Below are 19,185 nucleotides of genomic sequence, written 5' to 3' on the forward strand. Positions count from 1 at the left end.
GTTTGTTACAAAACTATACTCTTATCATACAATCCAACAATTATGCTCCATAGTATTTACCCACAAAAGCTGGAAACTTATGTCCACAAAAACCTGCACACATATATTTATAGCATCTTTATTCATAATTGCCATAACTCAGAAGCAACCAAGATGTCCTTCAGAAGGAGAATGGATAAATAAACTGGCACACCCTGGAAATGGAATGTTACTCAGCACTAAAAAGAAATGAGTCTATCAAGCCATGAAAACACATTAAAAAAAAAAAAAGTTAAAGCACGTAACTAAGTGAAAGATCAATTTGAAAAAGCTATATACTATAAGGTCCTATATCCTAATTATACAACAACGACATTCTAGAAAAGGCAAACTGTGAAGATAGTAAAAAGATCAGTAGTAGAAAAAGGAAGCAAGTAGATAGGAAAAAGGTGTGAATAGGCAGAACACAGAGGATTTTTAGGGTAGTGAAAATACCTTAAAATATACTATACTGATGAATATATGTCATTATACATTTGTCCATATTCGTAGACTGTACCACACCAAGAGTGAACCCTACTGTAAACTATGGACTTCGGATGATGATGCTGAGTCAAATGGAGGTTCATCAACTGTAACAAATGTACCCCTCTGGATGGGACAGTGATAATGGGGACATGCTGAGGGGCAGGCAGCGGGTATTTGGCAAATCTCTGTACCTTTCTCTAAATTTTGCTGTGAACCTAAAACTGCTCTTAAAAAAATAATAAAGTCTTTTTAAAAAGAAAGAGAATCAGTCAGGCAAGATGCTCAAGGCTGAAAGATTGGCCAGCTTAGGCCTGGATAGCAGCTGTATAAATTGAAACACAAAAGACTTCTCAAAAGCTGCACTAAATTAAATCTGTTACTACATCAGTGTACACAAATTATGTGATGCTGCTGCCATATTATTTTGATTTGTATTAATTTGCCTTATTGTACTCCAAATGGACAGTGGGAAAATGCCATTCTGAAGATCCACACACTAATCCACAAACATAAATGGGAGATTTTAGAGGGAAAAAAAAAAACTCAACTGTTTTAATACCTCAATTTTCTACCTTATTTCACTACTCTCTCCTAAACTAAGTTTTAGGAAGATTCTACTATACTCCATAGCCCACCTGCTATAAGATTTAGTCAATGTCATGATATTTAACATCTGAACAATCTATTATAATTTTCTAGATAGTATTCTAACAATTACATCTATTTTTCTCCCTAAGGAAAAAAAAAATAGTTTCCCCAGGCTTTAACAGGTTTATTTGTTATTACTTCAACTACCCCTCCACCATGGAGAAGGAAATGCCAACCCACTCCAGTATTCTTGCCTGGAGAATCCCACGGATGGAGGAGCCTGGTAGGCTACAGTCCATGGGGTCGCAAAGAGTCAAACACGACTGAGCGACTTCACTTTCACTTCACTTTCACCCCTCCACCAACTTTTTTTTTTAATGAACATAAGCTTAAGATTTTACTGTCTTCATAAAAAAATAAAAGATGAAGCTTAGGACTGGACCACTTAGCCCTTTTATATCCTCCCAGTTCAAAATGCTTGCAGGCCTTAACAGTCAGCACTCTCTAAATCTGCAGCACTTTCTAGGCTCAATGAATTCAAGCCTCAGCACAATCACTTTTTGTAATTTTAGCCTTTTTTCCAGAAAAGCAGCTCAGTCTGCCCATCATAGCCTCTCTGCTTCCTGTCATAAGACCACTTTTCCTGGGCATTCAAAGAATCCTTGCCCTTCTTGTCCTGTGTCACTTTGTGGGTTTAATGCTTGGCACACTTCTTATAGAAGTCCAGCAAGTTTTAAGAACACAAATGACGTCTGTTTGTTGCGGGGGCACTACTGGCAGGAAAAGAAGGGAGTTCCCCCAGTATTTAAGATTTCATCTTAAAACAGAGATTTAGAAGAAAAACATTTTTAAGTTCTGCACTCTTAAAGTCTATGCTAACATGTTCCACTTAAATAATCTCATTGCATTAACAGTATAAACCACAATTACGCTCTTCTGGGGCTTCCCAGGTGGCTCCATGGTGAAAAATCCACTACTGCAGGAGAAGCAAGAGGCACGGGTTCAATCCCTGGGTCCGACAGAGCCCCTGGAGGAGGGCATGGCAGCCCACTCTAGTATTCTTGCCTAGAAAATCCCATGAACAGAGGAGCCTGGCAGGCTAGAGTCCATGGGGTCACAAAGAGTCTGACACGACTGAGCGACTGAGCGCATAAGCGCTGACGCTCTTCTTAATGGCACATAATAACTTACAACGCAGAAGGAAGAGGCAGTTCGACAGTACAACTGCTAAGAAATTAGAAAAAGGCAAATTGACGCAAACAGCCCTAACAAGAATTTTTATAAATACATGGGTTGTTTTTTTGTATTTTTCTAAATAAGGTCTTGACTTAGGGTCATGACAGGCTAGCAGTGAATGGGCTGGGGCAGGGGCGGGGGTGGGGGTGTCTGAGAGCTTTCTGAAATTAAAATATCTGTGTGTATGTTTGTGCACTTTTTTGAGGTAAGACCTCTAAATATACTACAGATTCCTTCAGAATTTCAAACAAGTGAACAAAAACTGGTTAAGAATCACTGTTTTAAAAAGAATTGTCAAAATTTTGAGTTTAAAAGAAAATTTTACTAAGAGCAGCTCACATTTATTGTGAGCACCTCCAGTGTACTAGGGACTAGGTTAAGTAACTTCACATAATTACCTGCTTTACTCTACACAATAATCCCATTACACAAATAACTAAAAACACACATAAATGAATCTGTTCATCAATTCATTCATTCATGTTTCTTGAGAACCAACTATGTAGCTCAGGCACTATTCTTATCACCAGTGAAACTATACTTGAAAACAAATACCTTTCCTTGTGGAGACATCCCTCCAGTCAAGGGGAAGACAGACAAAAAATTAGATGAAGAAGCAACAAAGGATCATGTAATGATCAGTATACTGGTGAAAATAAAACTGAGTGATATCCTAGGACCTCTGACCTCCCCAGGGAGCTCAACAAAAGTACAGAATTTTAGGTACCACCCCAGGGGTCTGAATCAAAATTTGCATTTTTAACAAAATATATAGATGTTCATATGCACACTGAAGTCTGAGAAGCACTATGCTAGGGAATGATTGAGGACTCCTATAGATTATTAAGAAAAGCCTTCCTGTGGAAGTGACATAAGTTGATACCTAATATCCGAAGGAGTGGTCCTAAGGAAGAACTGGGAGAACTGCCCAGGGAGAGGAAAGAGCTCTGGCAAAACCTTAAAGTGAAAACAGAAATAAGCTTCACATTTTCAGGGAAGGAAGAGAAAGTTACAAGGTGCAGTATGTTATAAGGTGAAGTTGGAAAGGAGAGGAAGGACCAGATCATGCAGGGTCTTACAAACCATGGTAAACAGCATGGATTTGATAAGATCAAGTAGAAGAATTTTTCTTTTCCTTTTTAAAAAAAAAAAAGCCAGAGAGACCAGTTAGGAAACTCTAACAACAGTACAGTTCAGAGATATCTATGATTTGGACCAGACATTTAGCATTGCAGGTTAAGTGAACTGACCAAGATCATATAGATAACAAAAGCAGCAAAAATTGTCAACCTTTTAGTGAGTACTCACTAAGTGCCAAGTACTTTTCTCAGTACTTTACACACTTCAAATCATTTAATCTTCACAATTGCCTTTTGATGTAGGTACTAACATTATCCCTAACTTAAAGAAACTGAAGCACAAAGGGACTAAGTAAGTAACTTGTCCATGTCCCCATAGCTAGGTAGTGGCAGACCCAGCATTTGTACCTACAGGTCCAGCAGGGAGGCAAGATGTTATGGTGGAAGGGGCATGGGCTCTGGAGTCATACCCTCCAGATTTATCTCCTGACTCCACCATTTCGACTCTGGATCACAGCAAGTTGGTCACAAAATCACAGTCCTAGCCAATGATGCCTAAGAGGAAGTCAACTTCTGCCAGCGTGTCCCCTGATGCTCTTCAAAAGATGACTAGGACAGAAACTCATTTCTTCCTGCCTCTGTACCTTTACCTGTGAAATCAACATACCTGTACTGCTGCAAGTACCTTCAGAACATGAGAGGAAATGCAGCTGACAAACTGAGGACAACAATAATCTTGATATATGTGTGATAGTTAATTTTATGTGTCAACTTGACTGGGCCATGGAGTGCCAATACATTTGGTCAAACACTACTCTAGATGCGTCTGTGAGGGTATTTCTGATAAGACTGACATTTGAGCAGTAGACTGAGTAGACTGCTCTCCATTATGTGGGAGGGTGTCATCCAATTGGTTGAAGTCCTGAACAGAAGACTGATCTTCCCCTGAGTAAGAGGGAACTCCTTGAGTCTGGATACCTTTAAGCTATAACACTGGTTTTCTCCTGCCTTTAGACTCAAACTGAAATGTCAGTTCTTCCTGGGTCTTAAGCCTACCAGTCTTTGGACTAGAACTACACTATTGACACTCCTGGTTTTCAGGCCTTTGAACTCAGATGGGAATTAACACCACCAACTCTCCTGGGTCTCCAGGTCTTCAGCATACTGATGTAGATCTTGGCACTTGTCAACCTCCATAATTGCACAAACTGATGATTTCTTATAATAAATCTCTTTCTAAATGTACATACATCCTATTGGTTGTCTCTGGAGAACCTTGACTAAAATATATGTCATAAAGCTTAACTATGTTTCCATAGAGCTAGAGTAATAATAGCAAAGGGGATATGTGGTCTCTATGCTCTTTGGGGCTTTAAATAGGAATGAAATTTCAAATTCTACACAAAGTAGATAGTTAAGAAAATCTTACAGATATTCTTTAGAGACTTAAGCAAAATGGTGGACCAGACTATTTCAACAGAAAGTAAGCATTTTTCTTTCAGAAATGTTATTTTACAGGTTTGTCTCACCCTTAAGGGTTTTCACTTGGTGTTAATTATTTTTGAGACCCCATCTCCAACTTTATACTCAAAATCAGTAGAGATGTCATTTAATGTGCAGAAATTTTATATACAACTTGTCAGTAAAGTGGTTCAGCTCAAAAACATACTAGTGAAGAATTCTCAGCTCAGAAATATCCTGTGATTAAAGAACTGAAGATATGCAAGATAAAAAAAATGATCATACAAATTTAAAGAGTTTTCAAGGTAAAGAAAATTATCTTTTTGCATTATTCCTTCCAAGACAGCTATATGTCCAAAAATATTCAATAAAATGTTTGATGAGTCTATTTCAAGACATTGCATGTGTTTACTTCACTAGAATTAAGGACGTTGTATAAAATCAACAGATTGCAAGAGGTACTTATGTAACCCAGAAAAGTCATATGCTTTATGTTCATTTTAACTTAAGATTTTCTTTCCAAAACTTGGATTCATTTGAAAACTTATGAGAAGTAGAATCCTGAAAGGTAAAGAAAACACCAACGACTGCCTCCCATGTAGCCAGCGTACAGACAGCATGTTCTATATATTACTTCTCCAAACAAATCTAAGGTAGGCATTGCTATTCCTTACAAATGAGGGAACTAAAACACCACAAAAAGTTAGAAAATGTTAAGTGAATGTGCAAGACAGGAGCTTAAGCTAAACGACCCCAAACCACCAGGATATTGCACTCATTAAAATCACCATAACCCTATAGACAAGTGAAGACTGTGCTCCCATTTATCGCAGCCAGGCAACAGAAAATCAAAACACAAACTTCTCTCAGGCCCTCTAATTTGAAGTATTCAAGCCTCCTGGAGCAACCATCAGCCCACTCCTGGGTTTCCACCCTACTCAGGCCCAGCTAGAGCTCTGACCTGCCTGCACTATGGGGTCAATCTCCCTCTGCTGATAAACAGTACTTTTCCAAAACCCAGCAGCAGCAGCAGATTTTTTTTTCCACTGAAGTATAGTTGGTTTACAATGCTGTTAGTTTCAGCTGTACAACAAAGTGACTCAGTTACATACACACATATATATATGCTTTTTTCAGATTTTGTTTCATTACAGGCTATTATAAGATATTGAATATAGTTACCGGTGCCAGATAGTAGGTCCTTGTTGTTTACTCCTGATTTATCCCTGCTCCCTCCATTCCTCCTTGGTAACCATAAGTTTTCTTCCTATGTGTATGAATCAGCAGCTTTTTTACTAAAAGCCCAGAGTTGAAATGTTAGAGGGAAGAAATTCCTTTCTATATAAATACAAAAGCTCTTATACTTCACATCGGAGAAGGCGACGGTACCCTACTCCAGTTACTCTTGCCTGGAAAATCCCATGGATGGAGGAGCCTGGTGGGCTGCAGTCCATGGGGTTGCGAAGAGTCGGACACAACTGAGCGACTTCCCTTTTACTTTTCACTTTCATGCATTGGAGAAGGAAATGGGAACCCACTCCAGTGTTCTTGCCTGGAGAATCCCAGGGACAGGGGAGCCTGGTAGGCTGCCATCTATGGGGTCACACAGAGTCAGACTCGACTGAAGTGACTTAGCAGCAGCTTATACTTCACATAACTGGCTCTTAAGGATTCTGACTAACAAGATTAATGTACACCTTTTAGAGTTTTGAGAACCAAATATTAACATATTTGGCACTAAATGAAGACCTAGCTCTCAAAAACAAAGATGAAAACAAAGTTAGGAGACAGACCAATGCTGGATCACAGTTGTGATTCAAAATGATACTGACATGCCACAAAATGGGATAAAAGTACCACAAGATGTAAATAGGTTCAAAAAGTTAATTATACTGAAAAGAATCAACTGAAGACCTATGTAGCAGAAGAACTGAATAAGCAACAACAAATAAAATAGCCGTAGAGTATAAAGCTCTGTACTAAAAACTTCAAACACAACCATCTAGACAGACACTGTAACTGCACTCAAAATGCCAACAGGGCACTGGGAGAGATTTACAACTTTAATAAAGTTGTAAGCAACTTTAATAAAGTGTGATACCAAGTAAAGGGAAGAGAAGGATGCTATGAGATCACAGAGCCAAAGCTAGTAACCTAGGTTAAGGTGGTTAAGTAAGGTTACTCAGGAAATGATGTTTCAATTGAGAGCAAAAAGAGAAACAGGAGTTAGCCAGGGAAAAATAGAAAAAAAGAAAAGGAGGTGCATCAGGCAGAGAGAAGGCTCTGAAATATGAGAGGATGGTACACTTAAGAAAATGAAACAAATTCAGTACTGAGATAAAATATAAAAGGCACAGGGGCAAGAATTAAGACACTAGAAAAATAAAAAGAAACCAGGTGACACAGGGCTTTACAATGGTAAATTTAAAGGTAAATTCAAATAGTTTTTGAATTTAATACTGAAGATACCAGGGAGCCACTTATGAGTTTTAAAGAACTTGGTGGCTTAATTATACCTCCTCTTAAGCAAAGGAGAAGGATGCTGTGCTATGCTGTGCGTAGTTGTTCAGTTGTGGCCGACTCCCTGCAAGCCCACGAACTGTGGCCTGCCAGGCTCCTCTGTCCATGGGGATTCTCCAGGCAAGAATACTAGAGTGGGTTGCCATGCCCTCCTCCAGGGGATCTTCCCAACCCAGGGATCGAACCCAGGTCTCCCATATTGCAGGCAGATTCTTTTACTGTTTGAGCCACCAGAAAAGTGCAAGGAGAAGGTCACACCAGAAAACAATTTAACAGCTTTATCCTTCTGACGTATTAGCAATGACCTGTTGCAAATACAATAGGGAAAAAAAGGATCCCACTTACAATTAAGATTTAAAAGTCTAAAATAAAGAAGAGTCATATTAACAATCAATCTGTAAGATCTATGTGAAGAGAACTAAATTTTCAAAGGCATAAATGAAAATTTGGAAAACTGGACACAATGTTATGGAAAAGAAAGGTACAACATCATAACACTGTCAATTCTTCACAAATTAATTTACAGATTAAATACAGTTCCAGCAAATTCCAAATCCAACATCTTTAGAAAATCATGAAGATGTGAAGTAATAAGAAGGATCTTATCTACCAGATGAGAAAATAATTATAAAACACTGTGATCCAAAGATCAATGAACAGAATAGATATTCCAAAGCAAGTTTTCATGAAATAACTTAATATAGATAATAAAAAAGGAAGGTATACCAAATCTTATCACTGTTCTTTTATCACCCAACTTGAAATTATTTCTTTGTTATTTACTTTATGTCTGTCTCTCTCAACTAGACTACAAGTCACAAGAGGGAAGGTAAAAGCTATTCAGGATCATCTGACTCTCTACGACCCAATGGACTACATAGTCCTGGGAATTCTCCAGGCCAAAATAGTTCAGTGAGTAGCCCTTCCCTTCTCCAGGGGATTTTCCCAACCCAGAGATAGAACCCAGGTCTCCTGTACTGCAGGCGGATTCTTTACCAGCAGGAAACACAAGAGAAAAGATATCATGTCTGTTTAATTCACTGTATACCTTGCACCTACAATGCCTGGCATATGATAGGCACACAATAAATATTTGTTGAATAAATGAAGTAAGCAATGGGAGCCAAGAGATCATTCAACAAATGACAGCTAGACAACTGGAACACAATAGAAAAGTTAATTTAGATTATCCCTTTATAGTACATACCAAAATACTTTCCAGATGCCTTTAAAATGTAAATACATTAAAAATTTCAAACCAAAAAAATTAAGTACAGGTGAATATCTTCCTAGTCCAGTGGTCTGCAAACTATGGCCAGCAGGCCAAATGGCTATGCTCATTAGTCTATTGTCTCTGGCTGTTTTCACAGTACCAGAATTGAGTACAGTTGTTCCTCGGTATCTGCAGGAGATTGGTTCAAGGAGCCACTTCAAAATCCACAGATGCTCCCTGATATAAAATGGTACAGTACAATAAATACAGTTGGCCCTCTGCATCTGCAGATGTTCAACTCAAAAATAAGGATGGTCAGTTATAGCTGCAACAGAGACCATGGCAGGCAAGGACAAAAGTATTACCTGACCCTTTCCAGAAAAAGGTTGCCAATCCCTGACTTACTCTCCTAACAGGTGTGGACCTTCTAAAGCCAATCCTGTCTGGACAATGACAATCATCTGTGAAACTCAGACTTAATGAATCCCAATTAAATCCCTGTAGTAATGGATCAAAAACATAACCATAAGAGCTAAAATTATAAAATGTTTCGAAGAAAACATCATTGTAAATCTTCATGACCTTGGATTAGGCAATGATTTCTTAGTTATGAGACCAAAAGCAAAAGCGACCAAAGGAAAAATAAATTGGACTTCATCAAAATCAATACTTTTGTAAGGACATTACCAAGGAAGTGATGATACAACCCACAGAATAGGAGAAAACATTTGCAATCTATAATCTGACATAATTCATTAAGAAATAGAATCCAACAATTTCACCTATGAGTATTTCTCTGAAGGAAACAAAATCACTATCTCAAAAAAATAACTGCGCCCCTATGTCCACTGTGTGCGTGCATGCTCAGTCACTAAGTCATGTCCCACTCTTTATGACACTGTGAACTGTAGCCTGCCAGGCTCCTCTGTCCACTGCAGCATTATTTAAATAGCCAACAAATGAAAACAAATGTAAATCAACATATGAAAGGATAAATCATCAGTAACATAAACCAGGGTGTTGACTGCCATTTTAAGTAAAAAACTAATGACTTTAAGGGTACACAATGTGAGCCTTTGAGTACTACAAATGTTCTAGTCTTGATTTGGGTTGTATTTACACAAATCTGTTTATAAAAATTCAGTAGGCTTTACTTGTGTACTTTTCTTAAATGAATTGTATACTTTAATAAGTATACTTAAAAAATAAAAATGAAGTTCACAGTAATTATCTTTCCTATATTTTCTACTATGCACATGTAGTATTTTTATAATAAAAATAATTTACTTTTAATAGAAAAAAATAACTCATCAAATATAAACAAAGGAGACCTGTCTTAATAGCCCAAGCAGCCTTAAGGTGAGACATGAATATGACCTGGCCACCAAGTTAATGCAACAGGTCACAGAAAAGGTAAGCTAAAGTACTGTTCTGGCCAGAAATGTCCAAAGGAATATACTGATATATGGACCACATTTTCAGAGTGACATTCAGAAACCATACTGCAGTCTCAAGAAGGGAAGTACTTCAAGGATCTAGAAACCATAAGATTTCATAAGAATGTCACAAGATGTGACTGATAAGACAAGAGATGGTTGACACTGAGAGAGTAACATCCCAGCACTTTGTATCTGCATACAGGTGGCACCAAGAAATATTTGCAGAATGAATGAACAGATGAATGGGAGAAATATAAGTCTTTGATGTTTTAAAGGCTGTCAAATGGAATTGGGACAAGGAAATGTGATAAATTAATAAATGACTATACAAATTAATAAGACATATATCATCAGTCTTGATATACTTAGAAAACTGCCATAAGAATAATGAGAACTAGAGTTACATAAGCTATCCCTGGAGAAAGCGTCAAGATGAATGAGAAGTTACAGAAAAGCTCAAATCTCAGCCTATTAAAATATTTTCTAGCAATTAGGGCTACCCAAAAATGAACAGAATGCCTCAAAAAGAAACAATAAAGGCAGAAAGTACATTCCCATCTGACATTTGACTACATAACCCAGAGATTCTCTTCAGCTCTATTATTCTATGATCCTATGAAATGTTATCGTCATATCTTGCTGCACAGCAAATAATTAACAACTGGAGTTACTTTGAAAACAGTATCCATAACAGTATCTTACTAAATGAAGATATGTTACCTAAGTGACTTACCTGCATACTATAAATCAAACTTCAACAGCTTTCTTTGAAAGATCATGATGAAAGCAGTAGCTTATATTTCCTAAGACCCTCTAGATATATTTAGAATATCCAGAGGAAAAAGTAGTTAAATCCAGGATAACAATAGCCATCCTGGTTATCTCTAAAGGCCCTCCACACAATCTTAGAAAAATCAAAATTGCATTTTTTTAGAATTCAAAGCACTGAAATCAGACTGAGTCCTTTGCCATTGTTAATATATGCCATTGTTAATATGTCTTCCCCCCAAATCAAAAAGGTTTTAGTAATTATACATAGAGTTGAGTTTGTCCTATTCTTTTTCACTGACTGGAATCCACCACCTCTACCATTTCAATATTACTATTTCAATTACTTCTGGCATAGCCCCACACTACTATAACATTTCTTATGGTTTTCAAAGGACTTTCTCATACAATAACTTATTTGAGCCTCATGATGGCATGTTAGTTAGGATGACTAATCCCATTTGACAGATGAGAAAAAGGAAATATCAAATTAAATGACTGATCCAGTACCAGAGGATGAAACCAAAATCACAATCTAGTCTTCCCAGGTTACATTTTATTATTCATCAGGTATCCCATATGGTCATTAATCCTAAAACAGAACTGATCAGAATCTTCTAAGTAATAGTTATGGGATAAAAGGAACTTTACTTTTTCACAAAGAGAAAGAAGATTGTTGCCAAAAAGAACACACGCTTAGTTAAATGAAATCAAAACTATATGAGGAATTTAGATTTCCAGTTTAAAATGTTTACCCAACTGCTGTGAGAAAAATGCACAATCAGGAAAAGCACGTTTAATATTTCTAAAGGGTTGGATTAAAATTTCAGCTGTAAACTTCATTACTGTAATTAGATTTTTAATGCATATTTATTAAACATCCATTCAAATACTGTGTTCACAATTATTCATGAGTGTTTTGTACATTTGTGTTGATTTTAACAAACTATAAACAGTGGCCACTGACCAGAAATGTTCTCCTACAATGACAGAAGCCCATACTAAGGTCATATGCAGCCTGTTTATGCTCTATTATGGTCTATTCATACCCAAAGAAAAATATTCAGCCGCCTTTCTGAAAACTGCAATGGTCATCAATGACCCAAAAAGTCAGATTTACCAGTGACACTAAAAGACCTATGTTTGATTCAGTGATGAATAAACAAAGTGCAGAATAGAAGAAAATCAAATCTTAATTAAACTCTTTCTTTAGAAAAACAACATAAGCCATCATCAAGGAATGCATCACAAGATGATTTACTTTATTTATAAATGGCTGATTTAGGGGCTTTAAAAGGGTGCTTTTGATTTAAATAGAAAAATTATGAAAATTGAAACTAAATGCTTGCCAGTTATCATTCTTTTCCTTTAGAAGCTAGTTAATCTTCAATCTGTCAATGCGTGTAACTTTACAAAAGGAAAAAAAACAGTACTTTAAATTTCATAACAAATCAGTAAAATACTGCCTAAAAATCTGAATAAAGCTATTCTGAAGTAATTATAGGCATGGCCTAGCATACTGAGTAACTCCTTAATATTCACTCTTTCCAAACACTACTTAATAATGAAATCTAAGGGATCTATTTTCTTTCAAACAATAAAGAAAAATAACATCTATTTGTTACGTTCATTTAAAATTTTTTACACACATATATAAAAGAATTTTTAAATGGAATCTATAGGAGTTATATTTAAGATATAAATTGCATTATGGAGCTTTGAAGTAACTAAGATCTACATGTTCAGGCTTTAAAAATTGCTGAAAACAGGTGTACCTGGTCAAGAACATGGACAGATAATGTTGAAAAGTATCTTTGAGGATAAGCTGAGTGGAGAGAAGAAATAAGAAGGACAAGCAGGACGGTGAAAGAAGGTTATGAAAAAGATTCCAAAGATTAAAGTCTGAGTTACCTCCAGCAGGGTACACACAGAAATGAGACCTCAACAGAGGACTTTAGGCAAGGAAGACAAAACACAGCAGGAAGAACAGATATATTCAAAAGGCTCTTAAGAGAGAAATTAGAACAAATCTTAGTCACTAGTCAGAGAAAATTATGAGGCCTAGGGAAACAGTGTGAGATAGTCAAGCTGAGGTTACATAACCTTCTGTCAATTTATAGAGCATATTAATGTACTGGTGCCAAGCTGAACTATCGATTTCAAGACCACTGACCACTATTATTTGTGCAGCACTTTTGTGAAAGGACAAATCCAAAATAGTTAAATCCATTTAAACATTCACCATTCACTTAAAGAGAATGAAGATCATGAGGTAAAAAGCAGTGCTAATCTACGGTAGATCAGTAATCTGTCTCTAGACTTCTAAAGTTCCTTTTTAATGGGTTCCACTCTTAAGTAAGTAAGTAAGTGAAAGTCGCTCAGTCGTGTTCAACTCTTTGAGATCCCATGGACATGGAATTCTCTAGGCCAGAATACTGGAGTGGGTAGCCTTTCCCTTCTCCAGGGGATCTTCCCAACCCAGGGATCAAACACAGGTCTCCTGCATTGCAGGCAGATTCTTTACCAGCTGAGCCAAAGGGAAGCCCAAGAATACTGGAGTGGGTAGCCTATCCCTTCTCCAGTGGGTTTTTCCGACTCAGGAATCAAACTGGGGTCTCCTGCATTGCAGGCGGATTCTTTACCAACTGAGCTATCCACGTAGCCCTGTTCAAAAGTTCCACTCTTGAATCCATCCTATTTCATCTGCCAACCCTCCACCCCAGAATTACATTTAGACACTAGCTATGCCATGTAGTAAGTTGTCCTATGCTTTTAAAAAATTAACTGAAAGAAACGTGTTGTTGTTTAGTCACTTGCTAAGTCGTATCTGACTCTTTTGCGACCCTATGGACTGTAGCACACCAGGATCCTCTGTCCATGGGATTTTCCAGGCAAGAATACTGGAGTGGGTTGCCATTTCCTTCTCCAGAGGATCTTCCCTGCCCAGGGATCAAACTCATGTCTCCCACACTGGCAGGTGGAATCTTTACCACTGAGCCACCAGGGAAGCCCAAAGAAACCATTATCATGAAATTAATCAGTCTCAGGAGGAGGCATGAACATTCTCTTCTAATACAATAATAAATGTTAATGGAAATCCAAGAAACATGAAGTTTCACACAGGGTATTCATCTAATTGGGTAATAAAAGTCCAAAGTCCATTTTCTTAATCACTAATCTATACCACCAATAAATAATACCAACTCAAATGGTTGAGTTCTACTCACAATAATACCTGATCAGGATCTCCAATGTGCATGTACTAAAAAAGAGATTGTGAGCTAAAGGTAAATATGAATCATCAGTTAACAGAGAGATCTAAAAATATGACATTGAGATGCAGGACAGTATAATAATAAGAAATCACAAGATGGGACTCTCATATTCTCCCACCTCTACGAAACAAACAATTTCTAAGGCTAGCTTAAGTAAAACAGATATGCTGATTTTAAGTTCTAGAAAAATTAAAAGCATTCTCCTCCTTGGTTTCTCTCTTATTACTCCTATGACCTCTCTAACTGCTCCCTGACAAAGTCACATTCTTTTGTTCATAAAATAAGTTTTCCTTAAGAAGTCATTCCTAGTCTTTCCTCCTTTTCATTCTACAAATATTGCCAAGCTAGTTCTTCCATTCTCATGTCTCTAAGCACCTCCTATTTCCTTTCTTAGATGCATATCTCATATTTCCTACAACTAATTAGATTTATTTACCTAGAATTATCACCAACATCTCAAATTTAATATATCCAAAATGGAACCTCTCCTAAAACACCTCTGGCCTTACTTTTTGTTTGTTTAGTTTTCTCTGATAGATGGAATATGATGCCATTAAGTTGCCCAAACTAGGACCCCAAATTGATCTTAACTCTGCTCTTTCCTTGTCTCCCCCAGAGCGGGTCGATTTTACCAAAACAGTATCTCTGAACTCCCTCCTTTGCTGCCCTGCTCTCCATTTTAACCAGTAATTCAGACCCTAAGTCACTCTCCTAGATAATCACCATGCTTCCAACATTCCCCCATCCAGGCATTCCTAATCTGTTTTTCAGGTGGCCCCAAGGACAATTATACTAAAGTGGACCTGATCACTTCTCAAGAAATATTCAACAAAATCACCCTGAGCCTACATGTTTGCATCCTATACAAGACTCTTCTAACCAGAATCCGGCCCACCTGCCAAGCTTCATCTCTACCTACTCCCCCTGAGAGACTATAGGTACACCGATAAGGGCCAGTACCAACTTACTTCTACACTTTTGCTTAAAAGCCCTTCCGTTTCCAAGCAAAGCTGCTTTCTTCTGTGTAGTCCTACAAGACTTCAGATGAGCCTAGATCATGTTGGTGTTAATGTTCATCGTCTTGCTAAAGAGCTAGTAGAACATAGTCGTTAAGTTTGTGCTTCTGGAGCAAAAACGCCTGGGTTCAAATACCACTAGAGTGGCCAGACTGTTTACCTACAAAATAGAGACAACAGCAACTTTACATAAATAGCACAGGAAGCTCTACTCAAAATTCTGTAATAACTTATATGGGAAAAGAATCCGAAAAAGAATGAATATATATATATGTGTGTACAACTGAATCACTTTACACCTGAAACACAATGTTGTTAATCAGCCATATTCCAATATAAAATATAAATTTTTAAAATATAAATGTAAACAGTAAATAACCCCACCCCCTCCAAAAAAAAAATCAAGAAAAGGATAGAAAACAAACTTAAATCAGACTCCAAATACTGAGTAACATTTAACTTAAATTTCTTCTTTTACTTAAAGAAGGGGAGGGAGCAATTTTAGTTACAGTTAAACTGACTTCCACCCTAATTGCATTTTCATCAAATGTCCACATTCAAAACTGGCTAAATCTTGAGTATTGGAGATAGTATGAGTTCAGGTTAATAGCATTGGCCTTAGGCTCAGATGTAAGTCCAGATACAGCCTTTACTTGAACCCACAAGTTCTGCCACTTAACTAGCCATATAACTTTTGCAACCTTGGGTTTCTCATCCCCAAAATAAGGATAATGAGAATTAAATAAGGTAAAATATGTAGAAAGCACTTATATACTATATGACCCCGAACAAACATTCAGTAAGTCTCATGTTATTACAATGTTCCTTAAATCCTAATTTTCATAAATTATGGTACATGCATAGAATGGAATTCTATTTTAACCATTTAAAATGTGAGGCAGTTCTAAACGTATTGATGTGGAATGACTGCCAAGATATAGTATTAATACATGAAAAAAAAAAATAAGGCCAGAAAAGTGTGTATAGTACATTACCGCTTCTATTTTTCTTTACCACAGATATTTATAAATATATGTGTATATATATATGTACACACACACACATATATATATATATATATATATACACACGCAAACACACACACACAGAATGTCTCTGGAAGAATACATAAGAAACAAGTATCAGTAGTTGCTTCTGGGAAGAAAAACTAAGTGGCTGTGGGACAGGGGTGGAAGAAAGTCAACATTTTACCTAATTCCTTTTTGTACCTTTGAATTTTGTATTGTTTACTTCTAGTGTCTATTCCACACAAAAAAATTCTAAGTTTATATTATGATTGAAGAAACCTCATGCTACCAAAATATTCCATTATATAGTAAGTGTGCTAAGCCACTTCAGTCTTGTTCTACTCTGTGCCACCCTATGGGCTGTAGTCTGCCAGGCTGCTCTATCCATGGGATGGATTCTCCAGGCAAGATACTGGAGTGGGTTGCCGTTTCCTTCTCCAGTATAGGAGGTGGATTATGCTAAACTTTACAATAAAATCTAAAGGGACTTAATCACAGCTCCAGTATTAATTTCAATTCTACTGTTGATAATAATCAAAGACTAATAGAGTTTTAGCTAAATTAGACAATTACAAACAATAATTGAGATCTATGGGGGGAGTGGCCTGGAGAATTTTTTTTTTTTAAAGAAAGTTATGTGGATGAGGGAGCAATAAGAATAACATCACTCAAACACACACACACACACACACACACACACACACATATAAGGCGCCAAACATTGTGCTAAGTGCTGAGAAAACTGACATTTGGTCCTTGCCTTTGAGTAACCTGCAATTTAGTGGAAGTATATGAACAGAGCAGTAAAATTAGCACTCCTGGTGGGCTTGCTTACTTAAAATACAGGTTCATTCATTCATGAACACGTAACAATTCAAATGAATGAATGGTGCAAGCCTTGGTGACAAAATACACTTCGCTGAAGCCTCTAGTAACTTGAAAAGTACATGAGAACTTGATCCCTCAATCTGAGAATGCTTGTACACTTGCATTCCCGGAATCCAGAGAGCTCGCGGAGCCTGCAGGTGTCAGAGGCTTGGCTTTTCATTACAGTCCCGGGATACCAGCCTGGAGACCTTGGGACTGCGACTGCGCAGGTTGGAAGAGTTCCCACACCTCAACCCCCTACTTGAATACCTTCAAGCCAGGTACTCCCACACCTGGGCTTACAAAGTCTCAACTGTAACAGCCGGGGTTCGGGGGACAACAAACCCTGAGTCGACCCCCGACCCTCAAAATGAAAAGTCACTCTGGGCTACCTCCCTCAGTGCTTAGTGCTCCTCCTGGAGCAGGCAATAACAGGAGAGCACGAGAGGGTGAAATCTCTCTGGAGGAAACCTCTCGAAAACTGTGAACCAAAGCGGCAATATACGGAGCTCGAGGAGGGCTGACTGCCCCGAGGCTTCCTGGGCCATAAGCAGTGGGCTCGGCTTACTCCAGACACAGTCACTAACCTTTACAAAGAGGGTTTCCAGGGGCGATGGCCGAAGGGGTGAGAGCAGCGGCCCAAGCCCTGCACCCAACACATCTCCCTCTCAGGCGGCTCTGCGTTAAGCGCAGGGTAACCAAGGGCGACCATGAGGCCGCCATCTTGAGCTCCGTACCAGGGGAGGAAGAGGAAAACTTTATTGAAATCCAGAAGAGAGACGGTAGCACAGACAAACGTCGCCGGGTTCACGGAAGGCTCCGCCCGAGAGAATGAACAGCGGAAGAATTCGACCTCTAGTAGCGAGGGGGCGGGTTGGCCTCCGATGCCCTTTGGATCCTTCCTGACACAGCAAATCTGGACTACGACTCCCAGCATGCGGTGCGGCGGCACCGGGGGCGGGGCGGGCAGCTCAAGCCTGGTGAGAGGGACAATTGTCCACCCAGAGGCTGCAGCGGAGGATTCCAAAACACTTTCAAGGAGTTAGAACGTGATTACAGCTTGTATTCAAACAGCCATCCCTGAGCCTTTTAGGTTAGAGAATCTGACCGAGATTCCAAAACCAAAAGTGCAAGCTCATATTCTAACGAAATATTGATGTTACCTTCCATAAATGGTAGCCCCAATTTATTTGCCTCCAACGTCCAACTCATCTTCAGCAGAGTATCTGAAATGTGCTCCTACCACTTTTGCTTTCTGTATTTTAATACCATAAATTATTTTTGATGTGGCGTACACGCAAATGTTTTTAAAGAACATGGGGAAATGTATGCAACATGGGAAAGCCAAAGGCCCAAAATGAATGAGTGGATAGAGTGGCCGTGGGACAGTGTATCTAAAGAAGAATTTTAAGTGATCTGCCCTATTTTGACTAATCAAAAACTGTTTTGAGTCACTATGCTAAATACATTGGGAATACAAACTGCTGACCTGAAGAGTCAGTCAATCGGGTAGGAGGGATAAAGACAACGACAAAGGTTTAACCACGTGTTGTGGAATCAATGAAAGAACACTTTGGCTGGGAAACCAGGAAGGCCTTCTAGAAGCTTTACTTTCAGCAGGAAATGAAGACCTTCCAAGAACAAGGAATAGAGTGAGTTAAGGCAGGAAAGAAAATATGGATTACAGGAAGGAGAAAGCCAAGTTTCAAACTACACTAGAAAGAGTTCCAGAAAGCTAGGTTGTTGGTCTACAATAGATCTCCTCACCCATCACACCCTTGTGGTTAGTCGACTTGACTAACTCAATGCAGCCATGAGCCAGGCCCTGCAGGGCCACCCAAGAGAGGCCAGTCTTAGTGAAGAGTTCTAACAAAATCTTCTACAATAGAAGATTCCAAAGAAACAGGAAAAGAGAGCATGTAGCATGGTATAATATTTTAGAGACTTCTCTACTGACTGTCAAATCATTTATGGAAAAATTGTTTTGATTGTCTTCCAAAATATGTTGTCAAATTATTTTTTTCTATCTGTAGTTACATCTGAAAAGACAAACTATTCCTGCATGTTTGTTTCATTTAATATCACTAATTTTTGGTGTGACACTGTGAAAGACCTTTTGAAAAAAATTGGACTATTTCTTCCTTGACTTACACGTTTATCACACTCAAGACTTTCAGAGAGTGTCTGA

General features: G+C 38.2%; 1 protein-coding gene across 1 annotated transcript in view; it reads right to left on the reverse strand.

Moving 5' to 3' along the window:
* The window catches only part of AFG1L (AFG1 like ATPase), a 193,050-nt gene extending 175,183 nt beyond the window's left edge, over positions 1 to 17,867 (reverse strand). Inside the window, exon 1 of the mRNA XM_040238553.1 lies at positions 17,585 to 17,867. Coding sequence (XP_040094487.1) covers positions 17,585 to 17,720 — 136 coding nt within the window. The 5' untranslated portion in view covers positions 17,721 to 17,867. The remainder of the gene's footprint in view (positions 1 to 17,584) is intronic.
* Positions 17,868 to 19,185: the final 1,318 nt, after the last annotated feature.

Source organism: Oryx dammah, unplaced genomic scaffold (assembly GCF_014754425.2).
Source record: "Oryx dammah isolate SB20612 unplaced genomic scaffold, SCBI_Odam_1.1 HiC_scaffold_4, whole genome shotgun sequence".
NCBI lineage: Eukaryota > Metazoa > Chordata > Mammalia > Artiodactyla > Bovidae > Oryx > Oryx dammah.